We start from the raw sequence: 24,761 nt of genomic DNA, 5'->3' as shown, positions 1-24,761 counted from the left end.
AACTCACTTTACTAATACAGGTTGGCACCTTCTTGGCAACTTACAGTCTTAGGGCTTCATAGAGCATTCTAGGGTCACACAACCAATATGTGTCCAAAGATAGACTTGAACTCAAGTCTTCCAGACCTCAAGATCAGCTCTCTTTATACTATATGGAAATACTTGTTTTATGCCATAAATTTTTAAAAAATGATTTTTTAAATACCCACTGAATCAAAATTCCCCAATGTTTGCCATTACTCCCTTCTTAATGACCTTTGGATTCTCCTGGAACAAATATATTTACCCTCTAAAAACATCAGCTACATCCATGGATGCCCACTCTTGCCTCTATGTATTCAAATTTAACTTACCCACTGCTTTTAAGCAAAAGAAACTCTCAGAAACAACAGCTAAAGAAAAAATGAAAAAGAAGTCCACAGGCAGCTGACATCACCATCATGATCCCGAAATAAAAACTTTGTTGGAATCATAGTGGTGGCATCCTTCTCCATCCTATCTGTGCCAATGTCTACACAAAATTATCTTCTGCAAAGTCTTTTGGGGCAAATCAACCACTACTATCTGGCACCTAGGAACAGACCCTGATTAGCACACTTACAGTTCAAATGCACTGTGAACATTTCAAATTGGCCCATTGTATCCATCAGAAAACACCTCAGATGAGAGGATCACCAAATTTTAATCACCCCAATCAAGTCACAGGATCAAACTTTACCTTACTCTTTATTGGATTTCATAAGAATCTCTGAAGATGGAAGACAAGTGTATTAATTCTGACTTCTCTGACATACTTCCTAATAAGTTGGAAAAACTTCAGATTCAAATCCTTCCTCCTAACTCATCTACTATTCACAGTACAGGGACTGTTCTTGTATTTCTCAAATTCTGCTCCATGTTTTGGGTTTTATAGACTATAAACTGCACAGAAAATAGGCTCTCAACTTTTGACCTTTCTTTTACTAAACTCCTCATAAGGAACAATGTAAATGGTGACTGCATAGTCCAGGCTATAAACAAGTAAAATCTCCATTTATTTTTTCCAAGAATTTCTGAAAGATGAATAAATCATTTTAAAATTTTGACATTTTACCTAGGATTTAAAGTCTAGGGAGCTTTCACAAAAATTGGTGATTTTTGTTGTTATTTCTTTTAAAGTCAGAACTACTACTTTGTTAAGGCAACATGGTGAAGATGAAACTATGCTGGACTTGGAGCCAGGGAGAGTTAGGTTCAAATCCTACCTCTGACCTTAGTCACTAGTAAGGGTATGACCTTGGCCAAGTCACTTAACTCCTTAGCTTCCTCATCTGCACAACATGGATAACAATATTTGCAGTTCCTTCCTTGTCTGACTGCTGTGTACAGCAAATGAGATACGTAGCACGTTTTGCAAATTTTACAGCACTGTGTGTCATCAATTACATTATTCTCTTTGGGGAGAATAAACTAGCAACTTTTTTGAGTCACAATCTCCCTGTTCTAACCCATTTCAATGCTTTATGTACCCCCAAAAGGGTCCTGAACTTAGTCTGAAATTTTAATCAAAACAATAAAACTATAACCATTATTTCAATAATAATGAAAAATGATAGAGGTCATACTCATAGATACATACTCTGTTACCTGTACAAAAGCTCAAATAAAAAAACCAAAGATTAATTACCTTATATCCACCAATTCGATGCTCTTGCTTGAATTCTTTTCCATTCTTTAACCATCTCATACTTGGTACTGGATTCCCTCCAGCAGGACAACGAAATTTCACTGTATTAGCTGCTGGGACAGCATGTAATCGTTTTTCCATCTTCTCTGTATGGGTCCAATATGGTGCTCCTGTTTCCAAAGATAATCAAAAAAAAAGATACTTCATCAACTATACTGAAATCTCTCCAGTATAAAGAAAAGATGCAACTCACCTATAAATGGCTTAATATTTATGAAACCTTTATAAAATGAAAAACAAGTGTGTGTTATTTACCTTAGGAAAGGATTTTCAAAAGTCTACTCAACACAACAAAAGAGAATCATCTCTAGGTAAGCATTTGATTAAGCATCAAAAAAAAAAAACTTGTTTTCAAGCTTTATTTTTGCTTTTATTGCCAGAAAGACATTTTGAGTTCCAGTATCAATCAATCAAACAAGCATCAGGTGGGGGCTCTATGCTACGTGCAATGGATACAAAGGAAAAACAAAAATAGTTCCTGCCCTCAAAGAGCTTATATTCTAATGGAGAAGATAACACGTACCTAAGCAGATATTTTCAAGATACACAGAGAATAGATACAATGAGGAAAAGGTAGTAGTAGGTAGGAACTAGGAAATGAATGAACACATCAAGGGAGAAGGCAATAGTAGCTAGGGGAACTAGGAAAGGCTTCTTAGAGAAGACAGCTTTTGAGCAAAGACTTGAAGTAAGCCAGGGAGTCTAAAAGACATAAGAATATTTTATATGACATCTGATTCATGTATGGTGACACAACATACATAATTGCAACCGAGATCTCTGGAGTTATTTTCTATAACACCACCTACGAAATAGAAAATCAAGAGGGGATCAATTCATTCTACTTTCTGCTAAAGCCATTCCCTAAGGAACAGATGATCATCCAGCAAATTATTTCTGAAATACCCTCAAAAACAGTAACAGCTTTTTGATTAGACAAACTTGGATATTTTTTCAATAAAAATAAAGGCATTTTAAGTCCTCTGTTTCTATAATAAGAGACAGATTAAAAGTAGAGGGTTTTATTCTAACACCACTAAGTGCCCCCACCCCCATACCCACCATCACCAAGTGGTTTTCACAGTTTTATCCGGAGGAGCTGCACAATAATGCAAGAATTGGCCAATGCCACACTTTCTGCTTTTAATATTATCTTGTGCTTCTCTTTAATTTTCATATTGTTACTTAACTTTTTAATCTGTTCATTTCTTGTCTCATGAATAGATATAGGTTCCTTGAAAGTAGGGGCTAAGACATACTTCCCTGTACCCCACAGACCCTTACCTTGTTTTCTGCTCTCTTCTTATGTCCCCTTCCTCCCACATTCATATTAGCAAACCAATAAACGTTTGTTACTGCTACTGAGAAAAACATGAGTGATGCACAGTGCACATGACTCCGATTAGTAAGTGGGAGTCAGCTGAAGTCTGATATTAAATACACAGGGCCTTGCACAAGGTCATTGATGGAGGCAGGTGAAGAACTCCTCTCTAAATTATATCTTGTTCTATATGGATGGTTGGTTGTGCCATGATTACCTGAGCTTTCTTGCCATTCGTCTTCCTCAAGATTAGGAAACTGGAATCTTCAACATTCAGAATACCCCTACTTCATCACAGCTCTTGAAATATGATATAAATGTGAAGCTTTTGCGTAGGTTATTTATTTATATAGGTTATATATTTTCTTTTTATCTGTTGATGTCTATACATTTGTGAACACTATGTGTATCTTACCAGTTGTCTATTTGGCTTTATGTACGGCTGAACTGATTTTTTTTTCCCATTGAAAGCCCTTTGACTATGGGTTTCAGATGTCCTCTTGCTACTGCATATCTCAAGGGCTGATCAAAGGGTACCTAATTACTATTTATCACAAGGGCCCAGGGGCCTCAAGAGGACAATGAAGCAATTCCATTGATCTGTCATTTTAGGAACCTCATTTATTTTCTATTTATAAATCCTTCTTCATCTCTTGACCAATAAAGGCATCAATATTTGGAAGAGAAGCTGTTGCAAGTATGAAATGGATAATTTTTACGAGTTTTCCAGGCTGGAAGAATGAATTGTCTCGGTGCTATCATTTATGTACATACAGAATCCTATTCCTAGAATTAGTAAAATTCACACAGGAGTTCTCTCACTTGACTTCAGTTACTATGGAGCTGGGTTTGCTTACTAAGAACATGCTTAAGTAGCACCCTGAACAAAATGTTCTGGAATCTTCAGTGAGAATGGCTAAATGTAGGATTTAACGAAGGGGACCAAGAGCAATAATCTACTTCCTAGTCATCATGCAAAGTATGTTCTCATTGTGTAAATCGATTGAGCACGATCACTATAAATTGTGTTCTGATCATACTGGCAAGGGACGTCTACGTAGACCCTAGCAATGCGTACCTTTGTGTTGGCACCCAAGGGATGATTTAAGGACCAGGTCGAAAGAATTCCTTTGGAACTCCTGGCAGAAAGCCATTGCCCTAGAGTAAAATTTCAAATACCATCTAAACTGTACCCATAAAATCTGTTCATGCAAAACAGACATTTATATGTATCCATTGCATATGTGTAACATACTCCACTTACAACCTTAGAGGCAGTAATATTTCTCGGGATTGGGGGTAGGGGGGAGAGAACAGAACAAAATATGATCAAGGAAATAGAAACAGTAATCAAAATGTTAACCTCCCCCCACAACTGGGAATTGATGACTCAATTTAAAGTGACAGCAAGCTATAGCATTTGAGTTTCCCTAGGATGATAGACTGAGCATAGGAAGGGGCCTTACAAGGTAAGCTAGACCAACACCCTTATTTTACAGAGGGGAAAGTTGGACTCACAGAGGTCCAAAGACTTCCACCCCAAACTCACACAGGTAAAATAGCAGGCCTGGGAAATACGTTTTAGTAGAAAGAGCAGAACCCTACAGCCCAGGACCACAGCAACCACATCTAGAGACATTAACTATAAACTCTTCCTTTTCCTTGCCAAATTCAAACCCCACGTCTTTCCTTCCACACATGACTCTAAAGCACCATGGAAACAGGGAAACTCAAACCCTGAATTCTTGGTGATGTGAGCGCCTCACCAATTCACAGTGGCAGAACCACAGGCCCTGTGTTCATTCATTTACACAGATTTAGGCCCACAACAGTCAGATTCTGACCCACTGCACAGCGATTCCCTTAAACACAATCCTCCCACCAGGAACATGCAAATGTATAAAAACTGTGTGTTTTTCTCATGAGGTTTTCCCTTGGATGTCAAAGCTCAATGGCTTTTTAGAAGTAAGATATCGAGAGAAAGGAAGCATTTGATTATTTTGCAATGCCTTCTTCCTGAAATAAATCAGATTAATGTGGAATTTTTAGTACTTGAAGGGTCCAGAAAAATAATTGTATGTTAAGCTTAGCCCTGGTTTCCTTTCCTTCATTAGCAGCCTAATGCTCTACTATAAACTCTTTCATTCTTCAAATATTTATAGCAATTCTTGTAGTCAGTCCACACAAAAATCCAGGGGGCCCCCATCGAATTAAAGTACAGCTGGGAAGAAGCAGAACAGATTCCTTAACTAGCTCCTTGTTCTAACTAAAGAAAATGGTTCACAACTAAGTCATGGGCATGGTGTAGTTAAGGGGCTTTTTTTACTTTACTAAAAAGCAACTTGGTTTAAAAGTCGATGAATTATAAAAGCATCAATTATTTTCAATGATAGGTTAAAAAAAACTTTTCACATAGTAGGTTCTCAATATTGATTGATTGATAACCCTATTTAAAATGAAAATAGACCAAGAAAATGGTAGTTTGTTTGAAACGAATCATATAAGCATTTTTCACAGTACTGCTTCCCCCAGGTTAACAGTACTTTAGTGAGGAAAAGGTATTCTGAATTCATTTAATGGGAGGAAGTATAGTATACACTTACATCAATGAACTATAATTTCATCAGTGTAGAAATCCCCTCCTCCAATACAGATCACACCCAGTCAATAAGGTAACTTAGTAAGTAATTTTTTTAAGGTTCTTCAGAGAGGTTAAACATCTTGCCGGTGAGCTTATCAGTGTCAGAGGCAACTCCAAGTCTGGAATTCTCTCCACCATACCACACCACCTCCCCATACACTTGATAGGAATAAGGCCAGGATTCGTAATTTCATTAACATAAGGAACACAAAGACAAGGCAGGTAGGCACACCATCTGTGACTCGTCACACAGTCAATGTGTATCAAAGGTGAAACTTCTGAACTTGGGGCTTCCTGGCTCCAAAGCTATTCCTATCTTCACTAAGCCATGCTGCCTCTCATAAGATATGAAATTAAAAATGAATGACAATAAGGCATCTGGTAGATCAAAATCATGGTCTCTTAACCATTAAAATAATAATGAACAAGTTAAAGAAATAATATATATAAAAGCAATTAACGTCCTTATGTTTAGTAAGGCAGTTCATTGATACTTTTTGCATCAATGGGGACATGTGACATTAAGTGTTTGTTTTTACATTCCATAGTAAAAATCCTCCTAAAACTCAGCTTCTTAAATGCACATATTTGGATACACCATAGGCCAAAACAGCCCTTGAAATGTAACAATTATATATAATAAAAACCTGACATTACATGGTTGGCCCATGATGCAAGAGTTGGTTCAGTCATCCAGCACCAGTATTATATATGTTTTTTTCCTGACCTATAAAGTAAAACATGCACTTACACATAATAAGTGTATAGGCCACTGTGGCTGCGTCTACAGTATACTCTTACACCTTCTTGGGCAATCCTGCATTATAGTATTTATATTCTACCCTAAGGACACTCAGGTTGTCTAGTAGACTCAACAGAAAGGGGGAAGGGGAAAAGCCTAGTAGTTTACAGCCAAAATCAGAGAATGTTAAGGCTGGGAAGGGCCAAAGGGATTTTCTATTCCAACACCCATGTTTTACAGATGAAGTCCAGAAGGGCTAAAGTGAGATCCCACAAGTCTAGTTAGTTATAGACCTGGGACTAGGAAAATAACTAATGGGGGCAGCAGGATGGAAAGGACAGACCACTGAATGTGGGCAAATACCCCAGCTCTGCTAACTGAGGGGGCTTGGGCAAGTCACTGAACCTCAAATTCCAGTACAAAGCACGATGCCTGGGACATAGCAGGGGCTTAATAAAAACCTGTTGATTGATTGATTGGTTTCTACTATAAAACAGGGAGGTCAGACTAAATGATGTTTAATGTCTCTTCCAGCTTGAAATTCTATGCTCTCCTGACTCTCTGCCCAATGCTCTTCCAACATTCCACACTGCCCTTTGAACTCTCCCAGGGTAATTAAGTCAAAACTTACAGATTTATGTCTGCTATAAGTTGGTGCGGGCCAACTCTTTTTCTTCAGTTGATGCAAGACAAAAACAAAAACAAAAAGCCACAAATCTCTGCTTTTGGATCAAGTTCTCAAACTCCCAGTAATATTACCAATGCTTCTGTGTTTGGCAAAATCCATAATGAAACCATTTTTCAATTGCACTAATCAGTACATGAAAACCCTTTTGTACTTAAAGAAAACTCATTCTTTGTGAGTTAGTCACACACTTTTAAGATACACCAGTTATCTTTTATGTATCACCATACAGTAAGAGCAGGAGGAAGCAAGCACACAGCACGGCATAAATATCTTGCTGACCAGGGAGGCACATGATTAAAGATGCATTAAAACTAATCAGCCAAGTTTTGTCCCTGTGAAGTATAGTAAACCAACTTGCCCACTAATTCCCCCTAGGGACTTATCAATGTCTGCCTCCACAGGGGAAAAAATCTACAAATTATCTCTGCTGTGTGATTAGTGAAGAAGACTACAAAATGAAAACTAACCCCTATTTGTTTACTTTAACTGCATCAGTGGGCTTTCTCATGAAACAGCAGAGTAAAATTTTAATTATGCAACAAATTTCAAATAAATAATAGTGTACCATAGTTTTAAAAGAAAACCTCATCAAGAAGTTCACAGTTATGAATCTGAGCATATTTTCCTACCAAGTCAATATTCCAATTGGAAAAAAAAAAGTTGTCTGAATAATCAATTAATTAACCAATGAAATTCAACTGGGATCTCGGTATAGATTTTGGATCTATCTTATTCGTGAACAAAAACAAAAACAAACCTTTTTCCTGGTCTTTGTTGATTGGTGGTAGCTACAGTGACCTAGAAGTAAGTTAAAAGTGAAAAACTGATGTGTTCCCTTGCCCTCAGTGGTACCCTAAAAAGCTCAAACAACTGGCATTTCAGTACTTGCAGCATCATTCCTTGGTAGTTAGGCAGACAACTTTAGTTTCTGTCAATTATGTCCTCAAAAACTAAGCCTGGGGCCCTTTGGAAATACTAATCGCTTAAACAAAAACTGGAAGTAATAAAAAAAATCACTTTCAGATAACTATGTGAAACAAACAAGGAAGAATGTCTCCTTGTTTGCTGATGGGTAACCTATTAAGACACCTAGCTCATGATAAAAGAAGAACATGTCTTTTTTTAGGAGTCATCCTCTCAAAAACTACAAAATGAACCCTGAACTTTCCAATCTTAAACTAGATATATTTCAGAAATCAGTAAATGAAGTTGCAAGTTTGAGTCCAAAAGAATCTGTTCCACTAAAAAGCATATACAGTAATCATGATTTCCTGGCAGGAAAGATGGTGATGACATCACAGGGTTATTCAGTAAGAGAGAGAAGAAAGAGAGAGAGAGAGAGAGAGAGAGAGAGCGCTAGTTAACATACGAAGTCATAAACTATTGAATGGCTAGAAAAAGACCTAAGAATGCCCTCAACATTTGTGGCTACAACACTGATTTAAAAATAAATTGGGCAATCAATGCAACCTGTTCCATATTATGAACACAAATCTGAACATTGTTATTTCTGCAGAGAGGATAGACTTGCTGTCTTTGCTCCATCAGTCATAAACATCTCCTCTGTTCAATTATAGTTTTCTGTAAGGATTGTTTAAATCATTCAAGACTATTGAACTTGTATACATAATCAAAATCCCATCAAGAATTTGACCTTTGTTATGGAACAGAGGAGTTTCCATTAAAAGTACTACTCCAATGTCTCATCATGGCCCACAGATGATGCTTGGCTCTTAAGGACCATGCCCAAGAAATATAAGTTGCAACAGGTCCTCCGAAACAAGAAAGGCTTCACAGATAGATCCAGTGGTGGACTGTAGGTTTATCACTCAAGGTCCAGCCTAAATTTATGAAGGTTCAGCACCACACAGCCTAGTGATAAACTTTTTGCCATGATAGTTCTGAGAGAAATTCCCTAATCCTCTAAGCCCACACCAACAAAATCATAGATCCCTGAAGAGATAAACAAGGCAGTGGAGTCTAATTCAATGACTGAGATCTTTTATTATTAAGGAATTGTCTTAATTAGCAAACCGTTCCAAAGCTGATTGTATAAATGTCTCATCGTGAAGTAGAGATGATTCAGGATCCTCGAAGGCCATGCCAACTTAACTCAAACTCTGAAAGGTCCTTTGAAAGCAGGAAGCCCTCAAGGACAAGCCTGGAAAATCCAAGGACGGGACTAGTTACCAAGCTCATCACCAGGTCCACTAGAAAGAGATGAATTTTTTGGCCACAGGACCTCAGAAAGATCATAGACACTCTACTAAAGCCCCTACAACCTAGTAGAGATTTGTAGAGGGAGGGAACCTGCAGCCTCCAGGCCACATCTGGTCCTCTAGGTCCTCAAGTTCGGCCCTATGACTGAATCCAAACTGGCCTCCAGGCCTCAGGTTCCCCTCCCCTGGCCCACATCATTGAAATCAACCCTCACAAGTCATAAACTTTTTTACATCAGGAACTATTTCATTTTTTTCCTTTGTCTCTCCAGTACCCAGTAAGTACTTAACAAATGTTTATTGACTGATCTGTGAGATTTTTGAATAAGTATTTGGTAAGTGTGCTTTTTAAAGTTTTTGATGACATCTGTAAAAATTATTTTAATAACAAACTCTTTTCTTCAATAATGATATTGTTATCACCACATTTGGACTCTGACATCATAATCCTTGATGAGCAAGTGTGCTTTTTAAAAGATGTATTATTCTCTCTGAAAGAAACTGAGACTTCGAAATAAAATTCTACTAGGCAGTCATTTCTTATACCCAGTTGCCTTCTCTAATAATTAAACTAGATTATACTCGATGGACTTCTCTAACAATTAAACATCAAAACGACTTTAAATGGCCCTAATGCGATAATAAGAGGGGGAAAAATTACACAACATTCAAGCCTGAAGGTTATCTACTCTGAGTTTCAATTCATCCTCCAAAAAGGGAGGCCTATGATTCCTATATCAATCCCAAATCTTTACCATGAACAACAATTTCACTGGCTCATTTCATATGTGCAGGAAAGGGGAGAACAAAACAAAACCGGATGTATTTTCAAACAATCCAAAAATTTTCAAGAAGTCAGTTTGTCGGCATGGGTGTATCCTAGTGATCAAAAATGCAAGGAATCATGCCTTTTCTGTGGTTTTCCTGATTAATCGGACAATGCAGTGGCCACTTAAGGTGCTGAAAATCTGTTCTAATGGCAACATCCTTTTGACAGTCTTGTCAATTATCCTTGCTATCACATTCCTTTGTCAGTGTCGCCTACAGCTGCTCAACCTCAAACACTTCAGGCTGCACCTGTGAATCAGGCTGGGTTAATCACACTAGCAGATGGCAGGGGCCAAACAGTCAGCTAAAAACTTATATCATCTTAAATAGCACCTTGGGCACAGAACATGAGTAGTTATGTATACCAGTGTCTCACTTACAGCTACCTAAAGCCAGTGCCCACCAACTAAACAAGTCCATTTCACTTACATGTCCAGCAGTAACTTTCAATAACACCCTGCCCACAGGGGAAAACATAGTTCAATACATACTGTGATGTAGGCCATTCTATTTAACAGAATTCTCTACTGAGTAGGTCTTTTAGCATCAACCATATAAGGATAATTGATGGTCATAATGATGACCTTAAGTAACTCTAAAAAATACTGACATCTCGTAAACTGATCAAAGGTTGGCTCCATGCCTTCGACATAGTGTTAATGTTAATTGTACTTAATTATAGCCTAATTGGTTTTTTAAAAAAACCTTATCATCCTGAATAACATATGTAAAAATGTCCTATCAAGCTAAGTGTGATTAATCAGAACTCCCTGTCCCCTATGTAACAAAGAGTTTCTTGTACTTTATTTTGATTTTAAGAATCTAGCATGCTAATAAGTGTAAAGGTTTCAATGAGTTCTGATTTAATGTTATGCTTTTTGCCTTTATAAAAAAAAGTAGACAGAACAATTATCTTTTGTGATTTTCTGTATCTTTTGTAAAACTGTAGTGGAAGGTACTCTTGATTGTATTGTACATTATATTTCTCCAGGTCCCTTACATAAAGAGCCACCCCAAAAATTCCATGAAGTTAATTCTAGAGAAAAGTTTATATTTACAGAAGAATAAAGCTTTGTTTTGCCAAAATAAAAAAAAAATCACATTCTCTTTTTATCTTAATTACATAAAAGTTTAGACTCAAACTTGGTCTACTTTTGAAAATCAACCTATCTTGAGTGCCTGGTTAACATCCTACTCCTTCTGATTTCTTTAGATGGTCTCTATCTCTCTTATGTTTTTATCCTTGACCACCTCATTTTGTATTGTGCTTAACCTTAAACTATCTTGTAAGAAAATGGAGTAAAACTACTAAAAAAAACCCAAATAATTAAATTATTATGCTACTAGTATTTCTAAAATGTTATGTCTAAAGTAAGCAAGGAAAAGCCTAGCAATCAGTCAAGTTTTTAAAATATGTTCATGTTGCCATGAAAAATCAAATTTTACCTATTTATCCCCCCCAGAAGTTGACCTATTGATATATGCTTTTAAACAATATTTTTTCTTAACAGAAACTTGTTAGTAACCCTATGTGTTCATTCTAGCTTTTCAAAAACACTTGCCTGTAATGCAGTACCATACACTATCATAATTCTGAATCATAATAAGATGAAGTAAAGACTGTGGTATACTGCAGCACTTCTTAAACTGTTGGTTGCAATCCCATATGTGGTCACGAGTGGAAAAAGCTTAAGAAGCCCTGGATGGGGAACAGACCTAGAAGTAAGAAAATCCTGGGCTCTAGTGCTGCCCCTGACATGTACTGACTGTGTGACCCTGTGTGAGTAATTTAACCTTCAGTGCCCCAGGCAACCATCTAAAACTTTAAAGGTATACAGTAAGTGCTGATACACCCATTGGTAGAGGCAGAGGAAGTTGATTCATCATTAGCTCCCTATACCAACGAAATACAAGTCAAGTCAAGTTAAAAAAAAAAAAACCAATAACAACAAAAGTCAACTACAGCTCAATATTTTTATGTCTTCTTTTGCTTTCTTTCTTAGTGAGGCTTCAAATACACAAAGTCATAGAAAGGAAGGAATCAGAGAGCAGAAAGACGAAGGGTTTCCATAGGAAGGAAAGCAGCTACTCACACCAAAAGAAAGGACAAATGAGAGAGAAAGGTAGACAGTATACTTAGTTTATTTTCAAGTTTGAAAGTCAAGAAAACAGACATACAGTGGGGAAAGGACACTGTGGATGTTAACAGTTGGCGTTAAGAAAGGTTAGATTCATGCTTTTCCCATGTGACTCTACAGTCACCTCCAGAGGTTTGTTCTTACTTACTCATGTTATTGTTATCATTCACAAAATCCTCAGAGCCTTCATTGTCATCTTCATCATCTCCTGAGGCAATCGCATCTGTAGTCAAAAGAACATGTTTACCTGTACATTTTTGTAGAGTCACATGTCATGATTTTCTACATTTTAGGTCCTTGAGGGTCAAAAGAAACATAACCCCCCAAAAATCTAATAATGAGAGGATGATCGGGGGTTTAAATTTTCTATTTGTATATTATTTAGTCCATATTATGACCTTTGATTTCCTCTAATTTTATTCAATTCAGAAACTTGCATCATCTATAAAATGAGGATATTAATATTTGTATTAACTATAGCATAGATTTGTTTGGAGGAAAGAACTTTGGTGAACTTAAAGTTCTATAGAAATATAAATTATTATTTTAATAGATTAATAAAAAGATTTTATGAATGAAATAGTATTAAAAATATGATGGTGAATTTATGAATAGTATAAAATTGAAGCATTTTTTCTAATATGACTTTTAGAGGGTTGCTCTCTTAGCAAAGTACTAAGGTAATAGTCCCTAAGAAATACTACTCCATTTGCAACCCTCGGACCACTTAACAATAAGAAAACAATATTTACAATGAGTTTACTTGAAAATTCTCACTTTAAGTATCCAGAGACTTTTGTGCTTCTCTTACGCACATATATTCTATTCTGTATTAAGTTATTTGCAAATATCTTATCTCCCACATTAAATTATAAAATCTTTGAGGATAGGGTCTTATTCATCTTACTATATTTCTCTCTTAGTCCAGCAAAGTCCTTTATCCATAGTAGATGTTTTTGAATGTTTGTTCAGTTGAATGGAACTGAACTAGATTTTGAGGAAGAAAGCCATATAGAAGCCAGGAATCTCTAAAGTAGCTATGTTTCTAAACTATAAAACCAAGAATGGCAATTACCTAAAATACATGTATGTGTGTCTCTCTGTGTGTATATAAATGCACATGTGTATATATACATATGTATGTATATATATACATTATATATACATATATCTACACACATGTATGTGTGTGTATATATATATACCTATACTCATTAATATACACGTATTTCCTCAAGACCATCCACTTTCAGATGAATGCCATTACATATGTGTCCATGTATGTATAGGTATATGTGTGTACACCTATATAGACACATTAAATATATGTGTACATATACATAGTGGTATATATGTATATATAGTGCACATATGTGTGTGTGTATATACATATGCCTATATACATACATACATATAATGGCATTCATGTGAAAATGGATGGTCTTGAGGTGTGTGAACCTTATGGTTTTTAAAGAATTTCCTCTTTGGAAAAAGCTGCACGTAGAAGCTTAGATATTTCATGCATAATGCCCATTATCTAGCCTTCTTTGAGTATGGAAATGTTTGTGCTGCTAGTGATTTTTATAATAAAAAATTCTTAATTTTTTTTTTAAATGTTCTCCAATTCTATTCAATTCTCCCAACACTGACTAGGAGCCTTCTATGTTGAAGACACTATGCTTATCACACCAAATACTTCAAAGCAGCATTAACAAAAATCTGTCCAGCTGTGTACATGGCTTCCAATTACCAAAGATCTCACTGAGATCTGACTTTGCTCCTTCTACAATGGAATTTTACAGCAAAGTTGCTTCTGTGTGTTTTTTTTAAAATATCATCTAGGGGTCAACTCACCTGTAACATTGACCATGAAGTACAAGGTTTCACTGTCTACAGTCCTAGCAGCTGTGCAAGCATAGAGGCCGGAATCTCTAGGAATGGCACCTTTAATCTGCAAGTATTCCCCAAAAAGAACTGTCCTATTGTTGGGCCCCAATTGTACCCCATCCTTAGTCCAACTGATCATGATGGCGTCTTTCAACGGGCAGCGCAATTCAAGGGGCTCTCCTGGCAGAACAGCATGTACATCTGGCTGAGAGATTTGGTATTTGGTTGGCGGCTCTGCAAAAGTAGGAGAAAGGAGATAGAAAGAAGAAGGAGGGAAAGGAGAGAATTTCCAACAAAGGTCAGTGGAGGCCCATTTCATCCCAAGAGTTGTGATTATTGTCTTGCAAATTCCCGCTGGCTGTCAATCAGCCTGCCTCTCCCAGCATCCCACAGGAGTCAAAGTTAGAAAATAGTCTATCACATAGTAGATTTAATATTTAAAGTGTGAACCCAAAGAAAGAACCCAGCAGAAGCAGGTCTGGCTACAGTTCCCTCATGTCATGGTGATAGCCTTTAAAAAAAAAGTTAATAAAGAGACAGTGGATGAACATTATAGTTGGTATGTAATTCAAAGGTCACTAACACATTCTATGGTACCTGAGAAAAGGTAATTGGAAGCTATCACTAAGAACTTTCAATTCTACAAACTGAAATTCTTATACTTGTTGACTGATAATCAGCTAAGGAAGGGTTGGATTTGAAATCAGAAAATCTCGATTCAAATTCAGACTCTGCCAGATAGACGGCTAGTGGACAAAGTCCTGAACCTGGAGTCACAAAGACCTGAATTCAAAAGCAGCCTCAGACCTCAAAAGGCAGATCACTTAACCTTTGTTTGCCTTGGTTTTCTCATCTATAAAACAGGGATGATACTAGCTCCCAGGGATGATGTGAGGATAAAATGAGGTCATCTTTGTATGGAGCTTTGCAAACTCTTTATGCCAGTTATGGTGGCATGTGACCTTGAGAAAGTCAGTTAATTTCCCTGGGCCTTGGTTTTCTCTTATAAATGTAAGGGGCTGAGCAATCTCATCTCCCTTCTAGCTCTAAATCCATGAACTTATCAATAATGATGAGCCTAACCTGGGAAAAAGCAATGGGAAAGCATATTTTCTGCTGTGAGCTTTGACAAGTGCCCAGTGTGAATACCGTGAATTGTGCCACGTATCCCGTGACAGGAAAATAAAAAACAATCACAGCTTTGAGAATGGATGCAAATTTGTGCAGGCATCACAAGGCGATTGCTGTTTCCAAGTCCTCAATGAAAGCACAACACTATTTCAAAAGATTCAAATACACTCTCATCGTGGAGTCAGTTTCATTCCTAAAGGAATACAGCTGGTTCATGCGTGTCTCTTTATAAATCACCACCATCATCACACACTTACTGACCTCTTCACACATGTGTGTACACTGTGTTAGGTTAGAGGGATGCATAATGTATGTGTGGTACAACGAGAAGACCTAGATTTGAAGTCAGAGGAACTCATTTAGCTCTTGGCTCAGTTACTTCCTACCCATGTGACATTGGGCACATAGCAAATTCTCAGAGTCATAGTTTCCTCATTTGTCAAATAAGATGGTTGGACTAGATGACGTTGAAGATCCCCTTCTAACTCCTGATCCTACGAAAACCTTCGTCTTCAGAGGGGTTTATAACTAAATTGTGGAGAGAGAAAACATAGTTTGAAAGAGAAGTAACATAGGATTACATCCCCTATGTCAAATGAAACTTGAGTTTCTGAATGATCCATTCATCTAGACATCTCCCAAACTTGGGGGGGGGGGAGGGAGAGTGTACTCCAGAAGGTTGCTTATAAATAAGATATTAAGGTTATATTACCTCAGCACCTACTTAAAGAATTCATTTAACTCATAATATAGCTGAAGTAGAATGCTAATAGTAATAGCCTAGCTCTACGTCCTTCCTGAGATCATGGTTCTAAAGGGTGCAGCTGTGAGGGAAAAAAAGAATAGTGTTTTTCTCCTTTTCTGGGCCCTGAAATAATTGAAATCTATCTTTGTCCCCCTTCTGAACCTCCATCTCAGTACCCTTCTCCTCCTACCCTTCTAGAGCTTCTTGCCCTAAGATGAGAGTGTACAGGATGTTAATTCCCTTATTTTAATTTGATTTAATTCCACAAACATTTATGAAGAACCTACTGTGTGCTAAGCATAATAGGCCTGGCTTTTGAAACATTCTTTACACTCATTTCTCCACTACCTAGGTCACCATTTCTTTGTTATCTGTCTCCTTCCTAACACATTTCAAACCTTCTCAGATCCAATCTCTACGTCGTACACTGTCAATTCCTTAATCTTTTCATACTGACATGGAAGCTGGGGGAAAAAAAGTAGAATCTATATATGGGAACTAATGACTATGAGGTTCAATGGACATGTTCAGCAGGCAAAGCTTAGTAAGCTGTGATGGGAATGAAAGTGTATTTCAAGGACCTTGACTGGATTAGAGCTCAGAAATACTAGAAATTTCTATGTCTTTCCTCTAGGTAGGGAGGGAATCGAAAAACAGGTCATGCTAGAATGAAAACCAGTACAGCAAGGCAGACTCAGAAAAGTTCTACTGGAAGAAAGCAACCAGGCAAGTGTTAGGAGAAAAAGTCTGAGGACCGACACAAAAGGTAAACAACACAGTCCAGTCCTATGGCTTCAGAAGCATTTTAATGGACTCAACTGTAGACTCTGACAACCACAGAACCCAAGGACTGTTGTTGACGGTTCTGTGAAACTTATTCCAATGAAAGCAGAAATCATTCCACAATAATGTAATAAGTATAGAGACACCTCCATGCAAGCCCTGCTCCGACGCTTCGCTGTGATATGGGGCAAACAAGTACAGGTTCTGACAGGTCCTGCAAAACCAGAAAGACTTCGAATAAGGTACCAACAATAATCTATATGTCTGTCATCTGCAGACCCACTGAGTTGAGTCAAGTTCAGAGAGGGTGGTGACGTTTAAAGTCACAGCAATTCTTGAAGACTTTCTAGTAAGTCACAGAGGAGCTGTGATCTCCATTACTGGAGGGAGAAACAACTATAATTAAATCAGAGGCATCTAAATAACACCAAATGCAAAAAAAAAAAAAACCAGTTCTAGAAAAAAAAGGGAAAGGAACCATACAACTTGAGCACTTGAAGCTACAGAGATCAAGATCTTTCTTCTCCGGACACACAAGTAAGGAAGAGCACACCATCCCTAAGGATTTAGTAGAAAGCTCTGAGATTTAAAAAAAAAATTGAAGAATGCCCAGTTGCGATACAGAATGAGTTTTGTTCTCAAAAGACGGTAACTGTTGATGAAGGCTTTGTCCTTCTTTAATGAACTTAACTCTTACTAGAAAGAACTCCACAGCTATACCTCAAGAATTTACGGAAACTGGTAATGCCATACATGTGAAGATAAAGGGCCAATATTACCCAAAAAGTGCCCTAAACTGTCCCCTCTGGAGGGTACAAGAATGAAAATCCTCATCCCTGAGAGCAAGCTCTGTTTCTTTCACATGACAATTAGAATTATCTTTCAATCAACCAATAAGAAATTACTAAGTACTAGGCAGTGGGCTGGGTGTTGGTAACACAAAGACAAAAATGAAACTGTGTCTACCCTCAATATTCTATCAAGAGTAGAAAGTATAAAGTAGGTGCTTAATAAATGCTTATCGATTAATTAAAACTACCTGAGTTACTAGCTTGATCGTGTAAATATAAAGTAGGTGCTTAATAAATGCTTATTTATTGATTAGAACTAGCTAGATGGCAAGTCTGATTTTTCAGTAACAAAAGTTTAGTTTTTACATAACCCTATAATGTACAGATGATTAAGATTACCATGTCCTTGAGAGTAATGCTTATTTATTATAATATGTAAGTAAATTTGATACAACCAAAGGGCAAAGCTACAATTCTCCTTCTGTACATAATATTAAACTATAAAGTATCTCCAAGATAATAAAATAACTACTCCCAAATTAATACCTCATGACTTCGAAGTCCATGAAATGAAGACTCTATTAATAAATGTTTAAAGGCTGTTACCACCCCATATGAAGAATTCTAAGAAATGCCTTCACTTCAGGTCAGTAACCCTCTGGCCCTCAATATCCCTAACAATGGTATTGATAACATTCAGAGTCAACAGCAGGGTTTATAGCACAGGTGGAGACGGAAATAAAAAAGGAGTAAAGGAAGTAGAATGGGGGTGGGGTGGGGGAGGGAGCAGGGTAGACAAGGAAGAAAGGAAAGGAAAATGGAGATGAGATATAAAGGGAAGAAAAAGGAGAAAGACATGTTTATTTTAGGGACTGGTCAGAGTGCCAATGACAACCGTCCCAGATGCCAGTCAAGTGGCCCATCGCCACAAGCTGCCTCCCCACACAGAAAGCACATCAAAGACCTCTCTGGTCAGACTGCCAACGCTGCACCAGGAGAGATTGAGATGGAATCTAAACATCTGGCTTTTTGGAAGAGACTTTCTCAGCGCTGCTCCTACCCTGCAGACAGGTTGGTTTTTTGTTTTTTTTTTTTTTGGTTTTTGTCCTGGGGTTCATCATCCCTCTATTTCTCTTAAACATTTAAGTGGCTTCTGAGATCTTCATCCACATTCCCTGCAACAATTCGGACCCTTGAGTCTTCTGTCATTACTGTTACCTTTCATCTTTTACTTTAGAGACCAGCATAGTTCCTACTTCCCTGAAAATATTAACATGGTCTCTGTGATACCCGTAAGTTTCTTCCCTGACTCAGAACATGTTTTTCTGACATAAACTAGACCAGACCATTGCTTCTGAGTCCACCAGGCTTCAGGCCTCTCTTTGCAAAATATGACAGCTTACATAGGGCAAAGTGTTCCCTGTGAAACTTCAACAATACCTTTTATAGTAATATTAACATTTCCTGGATTTATTTTTTCTGCTGCTATAGTATACTTTTAACCTTTCAAAAGTAGAAAAAGTCTACAAGGAGTCTACAATCTAACAATGCCTCCCTCATTTATTCATGCCAACACATAATGGGTGGATTGATACATGAGACAGGTGTTATATTATGTACCAAATGTTATTTCAGAGGCCTCCCACAGATGGAAAATATGTCTGCACAAAATAGAAATAAAAATTCAAAAACCAAGAGAGCTGGAACAAACATTTCAGTATTTGACATTCTTTTTCAATGTTACCTGAAATTGCTGAATAAGTAAAGTGACAAATTTGACTTTATGGGGACAGGTGACATTTTTTTCCTAATTGATTCCAGTACTCTGCCTTGATGTAGTAAGATTTAGCTGTGTGGATTTATAACAGTATCAACTCAGCTAAAACCTCCAGACATCTTTAAAAAAAAACAGAATCGGGAAGTATTAGTAATGTGGGTAATATTTTTGTTAAAATTATATTTGCTGGTCAATAAAAACAGATTGAAGACTGACTTTTGTGGCAGGTCACAATGTCCTCATATCTACATACAGAGCATTCATTCTCCTTTCCCCTGAAACATTTCCCATTTCTTCATTATAGAACAGACTGTCCAACAATGGAAGAGAAGTCAGAAATCACTGAGTCCAGCTACCTCTTTTAACAGATGATGGAAGTAAAGTTCAATGAAGTTCCCTAAGTTCTGGGAGGTCACACAGTAAGTCACTAATAGAGTCAAGATGAAAACTCAGGTCTCATGATTCCAACTTGGGGGCCCTTTTCATTACCCCATTTCCACCCTACTACGCTTTCACACCACAAATAAAACAGACTAATATTGTATTTGCCCTAAACCCCTGAATAAGCAAACAAGTTGAAATAAAACCCTCCAATATGATTTCTACTCTCACTTCTAAGTCTGGAAGAGAAAAGCTATGGTTTTCATACATATCCAGGGAATTCTTCACTAATACTATATCAGGGGGATGTCTCGAGACAATTGAAATGGCTAAAGAGCATTTGGAAACAGTAGGCTATTTCAGGTAACACTGTGTTGCCAGACTAGACTATAGCAGCACTTCAGACTGTCACTTTTTATAATGTTTGCCCATAAACTTTTCCAATGTGGTTTTTGAAATAGTGCCCAAAAGCCAACAGAGAACAGATGGGAAACCAAAGTATTGTCCTGTCCAATCGTTTCACGGAGAACGGACTACAGATTTTAACTGTTAAAAAAAAAAAGTTTCTGCCAACGTGAAAACAGCATTACATTCCAAAATGAAGCCCATTCCAGCACTTTCCCCAGGAAGGCATGCTTTATACTTCTAAAAGTTACAGCCAAGAAATGCATCACCTCTTCAGGTGGAGGTAGGAATGTCATATCGGAATCCATTACATAACAGAGTAGTCGCACACCAAACTCGACCCTCTGTAATCTGCCTGCTCTCCCACCAAAAAAAAAAAAAGCAAATGCAGCAACTCTCTGTTCAGATTCTTGAGGTAGAAGAGAAAATGCCACCATACCCCATGCACACATGTGGCAGGTCCTGTGTGTTCTGCTGCTATAAAACCTAGTTAGCTACGGGATGAGATGTCTCCCTACTGGCAACAGTTTCAGGTTCCCATGGGAACTTTTAAGCATTCTGGACAAGATCAGCACAGGTTCCTGGGACTTTTCTCTGTGCACTCTTGGATGAGTTACACCAGACATGCAGCTACCTTGAACAAGGGGAATAAATATCTGGAAATACCCAATGTCTTAATGAAATAATCGGGAATTTTATGTTAGATGTCAAGCTAAATGCATGACCTTCAAAAATATGGCAGGGGGAGCTGATTTTGCTTATTTCTGTTTTTGACTGTATTCTTAATCTTCCCCATTGTATCCCTACTATGATCTTCTCTGACTCCTTTCAATAGTTGGGTGGCAGAGGAGAATTTTCCACTGACAAATATTCAGTTTTTAGTATAAACTGAAATAAAAGAGGACAATGCATTTTCACAATGTTTCTATACCACAAATTCCTGAAATCATTTACAAGCATACACTGACATTCCATAGACAGAGATAGTCACCTGGAGTGGAACAAAGCAGGTTTTTGGCAGTGTTAGACCATTTAGAAATGCAAAGCACACAGGCAGCTTCCAACTGGTACAACAGACTCTTGGTCTTGGAATAAGAACATGGCAGTTCAAAGAGCCCCTTTTGTCTTTGTCTCCCCAGCACCTAGTGTCTGAGCCACAGTAGGCATCTAACAAATGGTTGATTGATTGGTTGATTCAATATCATTCCTAAGGAATAGCATTAAAAGCAAACATTCTGCTGCCTTACACCATACAAAATGACACAGGATAAAAAGCTATTCCAGCTGCAGTTACGCAATTTCTACTCAAAAATCCTCAAAAGCCTATAAAAGTTCCCCCTTGACAACATGTGACTTGTCATGCAATAGAAATCCAAACATCAGTCACAGAACTGGAGAGTAGGAAGGGCCCTCAGAGACCATCTGGCCTAACCCATAAATGAAAGAGCCCCTAGTATAACAGACCTGATGACAAGAGGTTGGCCAGACTGTACATGAAGACCTTGAAGGGGGAAGGGAAAAGGTGACCCACAACCACTTGGACCATCCATTGTACTTTGGGCCAGCTCTAAGTTTTAGAAAGTTTTGATTTATTCTTTTCCCCATCAAGCCTAAATTTGTTTCCGTAACTTCCACTTCTGGTTGCTCTAGAGGCCAACAGAACAAATCCAACGCATGACCATCCTCATGTCCCCCAGAGTCTTCTCTGTGCCAAACATCCACAGTTGCTTCAACCAAAGAGTTCTTTTGAATAAGAATCCTTTTGAGAAGCAGCATGTTATAGTAGAACTGCTAGGCTTGGACCTAGGTTCAAATCCCAGCTCCACCATTTTCCCCAGCTGTGTTACTTTTGGCAAGTCACCACATTTCCAAGCCTGTCTCCTTATGTTTAAAGAAAAAAAGGTATAATAATATTTGTACTAATTACCTTACCAGGGTTCTTATAAACATGAGCTGTTATTATAACTACACACTGTGCTCAAACAACACTGACATAGATACACAAAAACATGGGAGTGAATAATTCCTCAACTCCACAATTAGAGTCAACTGATCGATGTCACAAAGAGAAATCAAATCAAAGGAGGTAAGAAATCTAACAGGCTGAGAGACTCTTTTTCAATTTGTTATTTGTAGTATCTTATAAACACAACCTGAGACTTTAAAGGATCCCAGCATCATAATCCCTCAGAGTTGGAAAGAATTCTAGAGATAACACAGTCCAAAATCCTCCAGAATAGGAATCCCTACTCCATCTGTGAAAATTGGTCATTTGGTCCATTGCACTTTGGGACAACTCCGTCCTTTGGGAGGGTTTTCTTCACATTAGGTTGAAATAATTAAGGTAGACCTTGATGATCTCTTTTGTTTCAGCAAAGCAACATGTGCCTTGAGTTACTAAAAAAAAAGGCCATTTTAGACATTTTCAGAGTGTTATTTGAGTTACTGTCCACTGATAGCACCTAGTTGGTACAGCGGATGGAATCTTAGTCAGGAAGATCTGAGTTCAAATTCTGCCTCAGACACTCTCTAGCTGTGACCCTGGGTAAGTTATTTACTGACTGTCTACCTCAGTTTCTTCATCTGTATAATAGGGATAATAATAGCAACTACCTCACAGAGTTGTTATGAGAATCAAATGAGGTAAAATATGTTAAAGTGATTCACAAAATTCAAAGTGGTTTATAAATGTTATTTTTATTTTTTATGAATAACAAAATAGTGAACAACACTCTCTAGCTGAAGATGACATATATGTAAACATACATATGTGATACATATATGGATATATACATTTGTATTATGTATGTAGAAATGCATGGATGGATGGATGGATGGATGGATGGATGGATGGATGGATGGATGGATGAATGGATAGAGAGAAATGTTGTTGCCCAAGAGAAATGCAAAATGCATTTATTGGAAATTATAATTTATAAAGGTATCCTTTATGCCTAAAAATTATAAATTTTAAAGCTATCCTTATGCTGTCCCTCACACTTTGGCCTCAACTCCCTTTTTTATCTTTTCATCTGGAAAACTGGAAGAATTCACTATTCATCAATATTCATCAAAAGGGACACAGCAAATAGGAAAAGATTTATCCCAAGTTGTGGTGGTCCAGAAAAACTCTCAGATTGTTTGCGCTTCAGCTGTTTTGCATCAGGTTGCCTCTGCAAACATACGGACATTCATACCTCCCTCTCCTCTTTTCTGGAATATTTTATACCTAAAAACTTCCAAACCCCATGCCAATAGTCTATCCAATGCCTGACATCTCTGCCTGTGACACCAGAAATGGGAAGCCAGTCTCGCACAACTGAGTGAACCTTACTCCACTTCCTTATAAAATCCACAGTTCCAGCTGCATTATTGAGTTAGAGAGAAGGCGAGGTAGCCAATAATCTAAGTATCTCACTCATCAATTCACCTAAAAGAAGTGATCAAAGCCTGTCTGAACCTAAGGGTGCCAAGTGTGAGGGTAATCTCTGTAGGACCATTCCTAAGTCTTTCTCAGGATCCCTTCCCTCATTTCTCCTGTGACATAAAAAAAAATTCCAATACCTTTGAGACTTGAGAATCCCCTCACCTGAGACCTAGAAGTATTCTGTGCCTAAACACCTCTTCCTCTTTCCCTGTTGCCCTTCAGCCCTACCCTTGAGTGTCTTAAATCAGGTCTGGAGCCTCCTCCTCTATGTTAGCACATGCTAATAACAGCTTGTTGCTTTAAATATTTACTGGCCTGTCTAACTCTTGTGAAAACCTCCCTAAGTCCCAAGACTACTGCAACAGACCAGGACAATAATCCTAAAATACCAGCATTTTAGGGCCAAGCCTAGCCTTCACTCACAAGCAAAATTTCCATTCAACCAATATGATGCAGGCATTGTTACACGGATATTCATACAAAATCCGTAGGTATTGGCAGCTTTGCTTGAGTAAGAAGTTCAAAATTGAACTCTGTTCAAAAAACATTAACCCAAGAGACAGACCATTAGATTATACTGGCCAGGAAGTAGAAACTCGTACAACAAGTTATGTCAAATCAGCCAGAATTCATCTTCCTCCAGTGTACAATGAGGAGTTTTGTGTACACAGCACGGTGTGATCCATGTGTTACACTGTAAACCTAGTCATTTAGAGCCTCCTTCAGGAAAATATACTTGCCAGTAATATCAGAGGAAGTTAGTATTTCTTACCGTCTTAAGACATGGTGACATTTTCCTAAACTTCAGGGCGCTTAAGGTCATTTTTAGGGGAAATGTGATGCCAATACACTGATATTGTTACACGAGAAAAGAGGTCTGATTTTGAAGTCTCAAAGACCTGGGTTTGTATCCTGGCTCTACTACTTACTGTGGGGAATACACACAGACACACACAGACACACACACATGTATATATGCATACATATATGCATATATATAATCTACATATACACAAACATATGTATATACACACATACAGACACACACACACCTTTCTGGGCCTCAGTTTCTTCATCTTTGAAATCAAGTTAGATGAGTTCTGAGATTCCTGCTAGCTCTAAATCTATGAT

At 37.7% G+C, this 24,761-nt stretch overlaps 1 protein-coding gene across 9 annotated transcripts in view; it reads right to left on the bottom strand.

The window, feature by feature from the left end:
* FGFR2 (fibroblast growth factor receptor 2) overlaps positions 1 to 24,761 on the bottom strand; it is a 117,093-nt gene that overhangs the window by 69,691 nt on the left and 22,641 nt on the right. For 4 of the 9 annotated variants that reach the window (XM_036735151.1, XM_036735153.1, XM_036735152.1 and 1 more), the window contains exons 3-5: positions 14,158 to 14,424; positions 12,452 to 12,526; positions 1,667 to 1,836 (exon numbers count right to left, since the gene is read on the bottom strand). In XM_036735151.1, coding sequence (XP_036591046.1) covers positions 1,667 to 1,836; positions 12,452 to 12,526; positions 14,158 to 14,424 — 512 coding nt within the window. The remainder of the gene's footprint in view (positions 1 to 1,666; positions 1,837 to 12,451; positions 12,527 to 14,157; positions 14,425 to 24,761) is intronic. The other 5 variants (XM_036735157.1, XM_036735158.1, XM_036735159.1 and 2 more) reach the window with 2 other exon arrangements.

The sequence above is a fragment of the Trichosurus vulpecula genome, chromosome 8, assembly GCF_011100635.1.
Source record: "Trichosurus vulpecula isolate mTriVul1 chromosome 8, mTriVul1.pri, whole genome shotgun sequence".
In the NCBI taxonomy this organism is placed as follows: domain Eukaryota; kingdom Metazoa; phylum Chordata; class Mammalia; order Diprotodontia; family Phalangeridae; genus Trichosurus; species Trichosurus vulpecula.
Note: the sequence above shows the minus strand (reverse complement) of the source record. Positions and strands in the feature narration are given on the sequence as shown.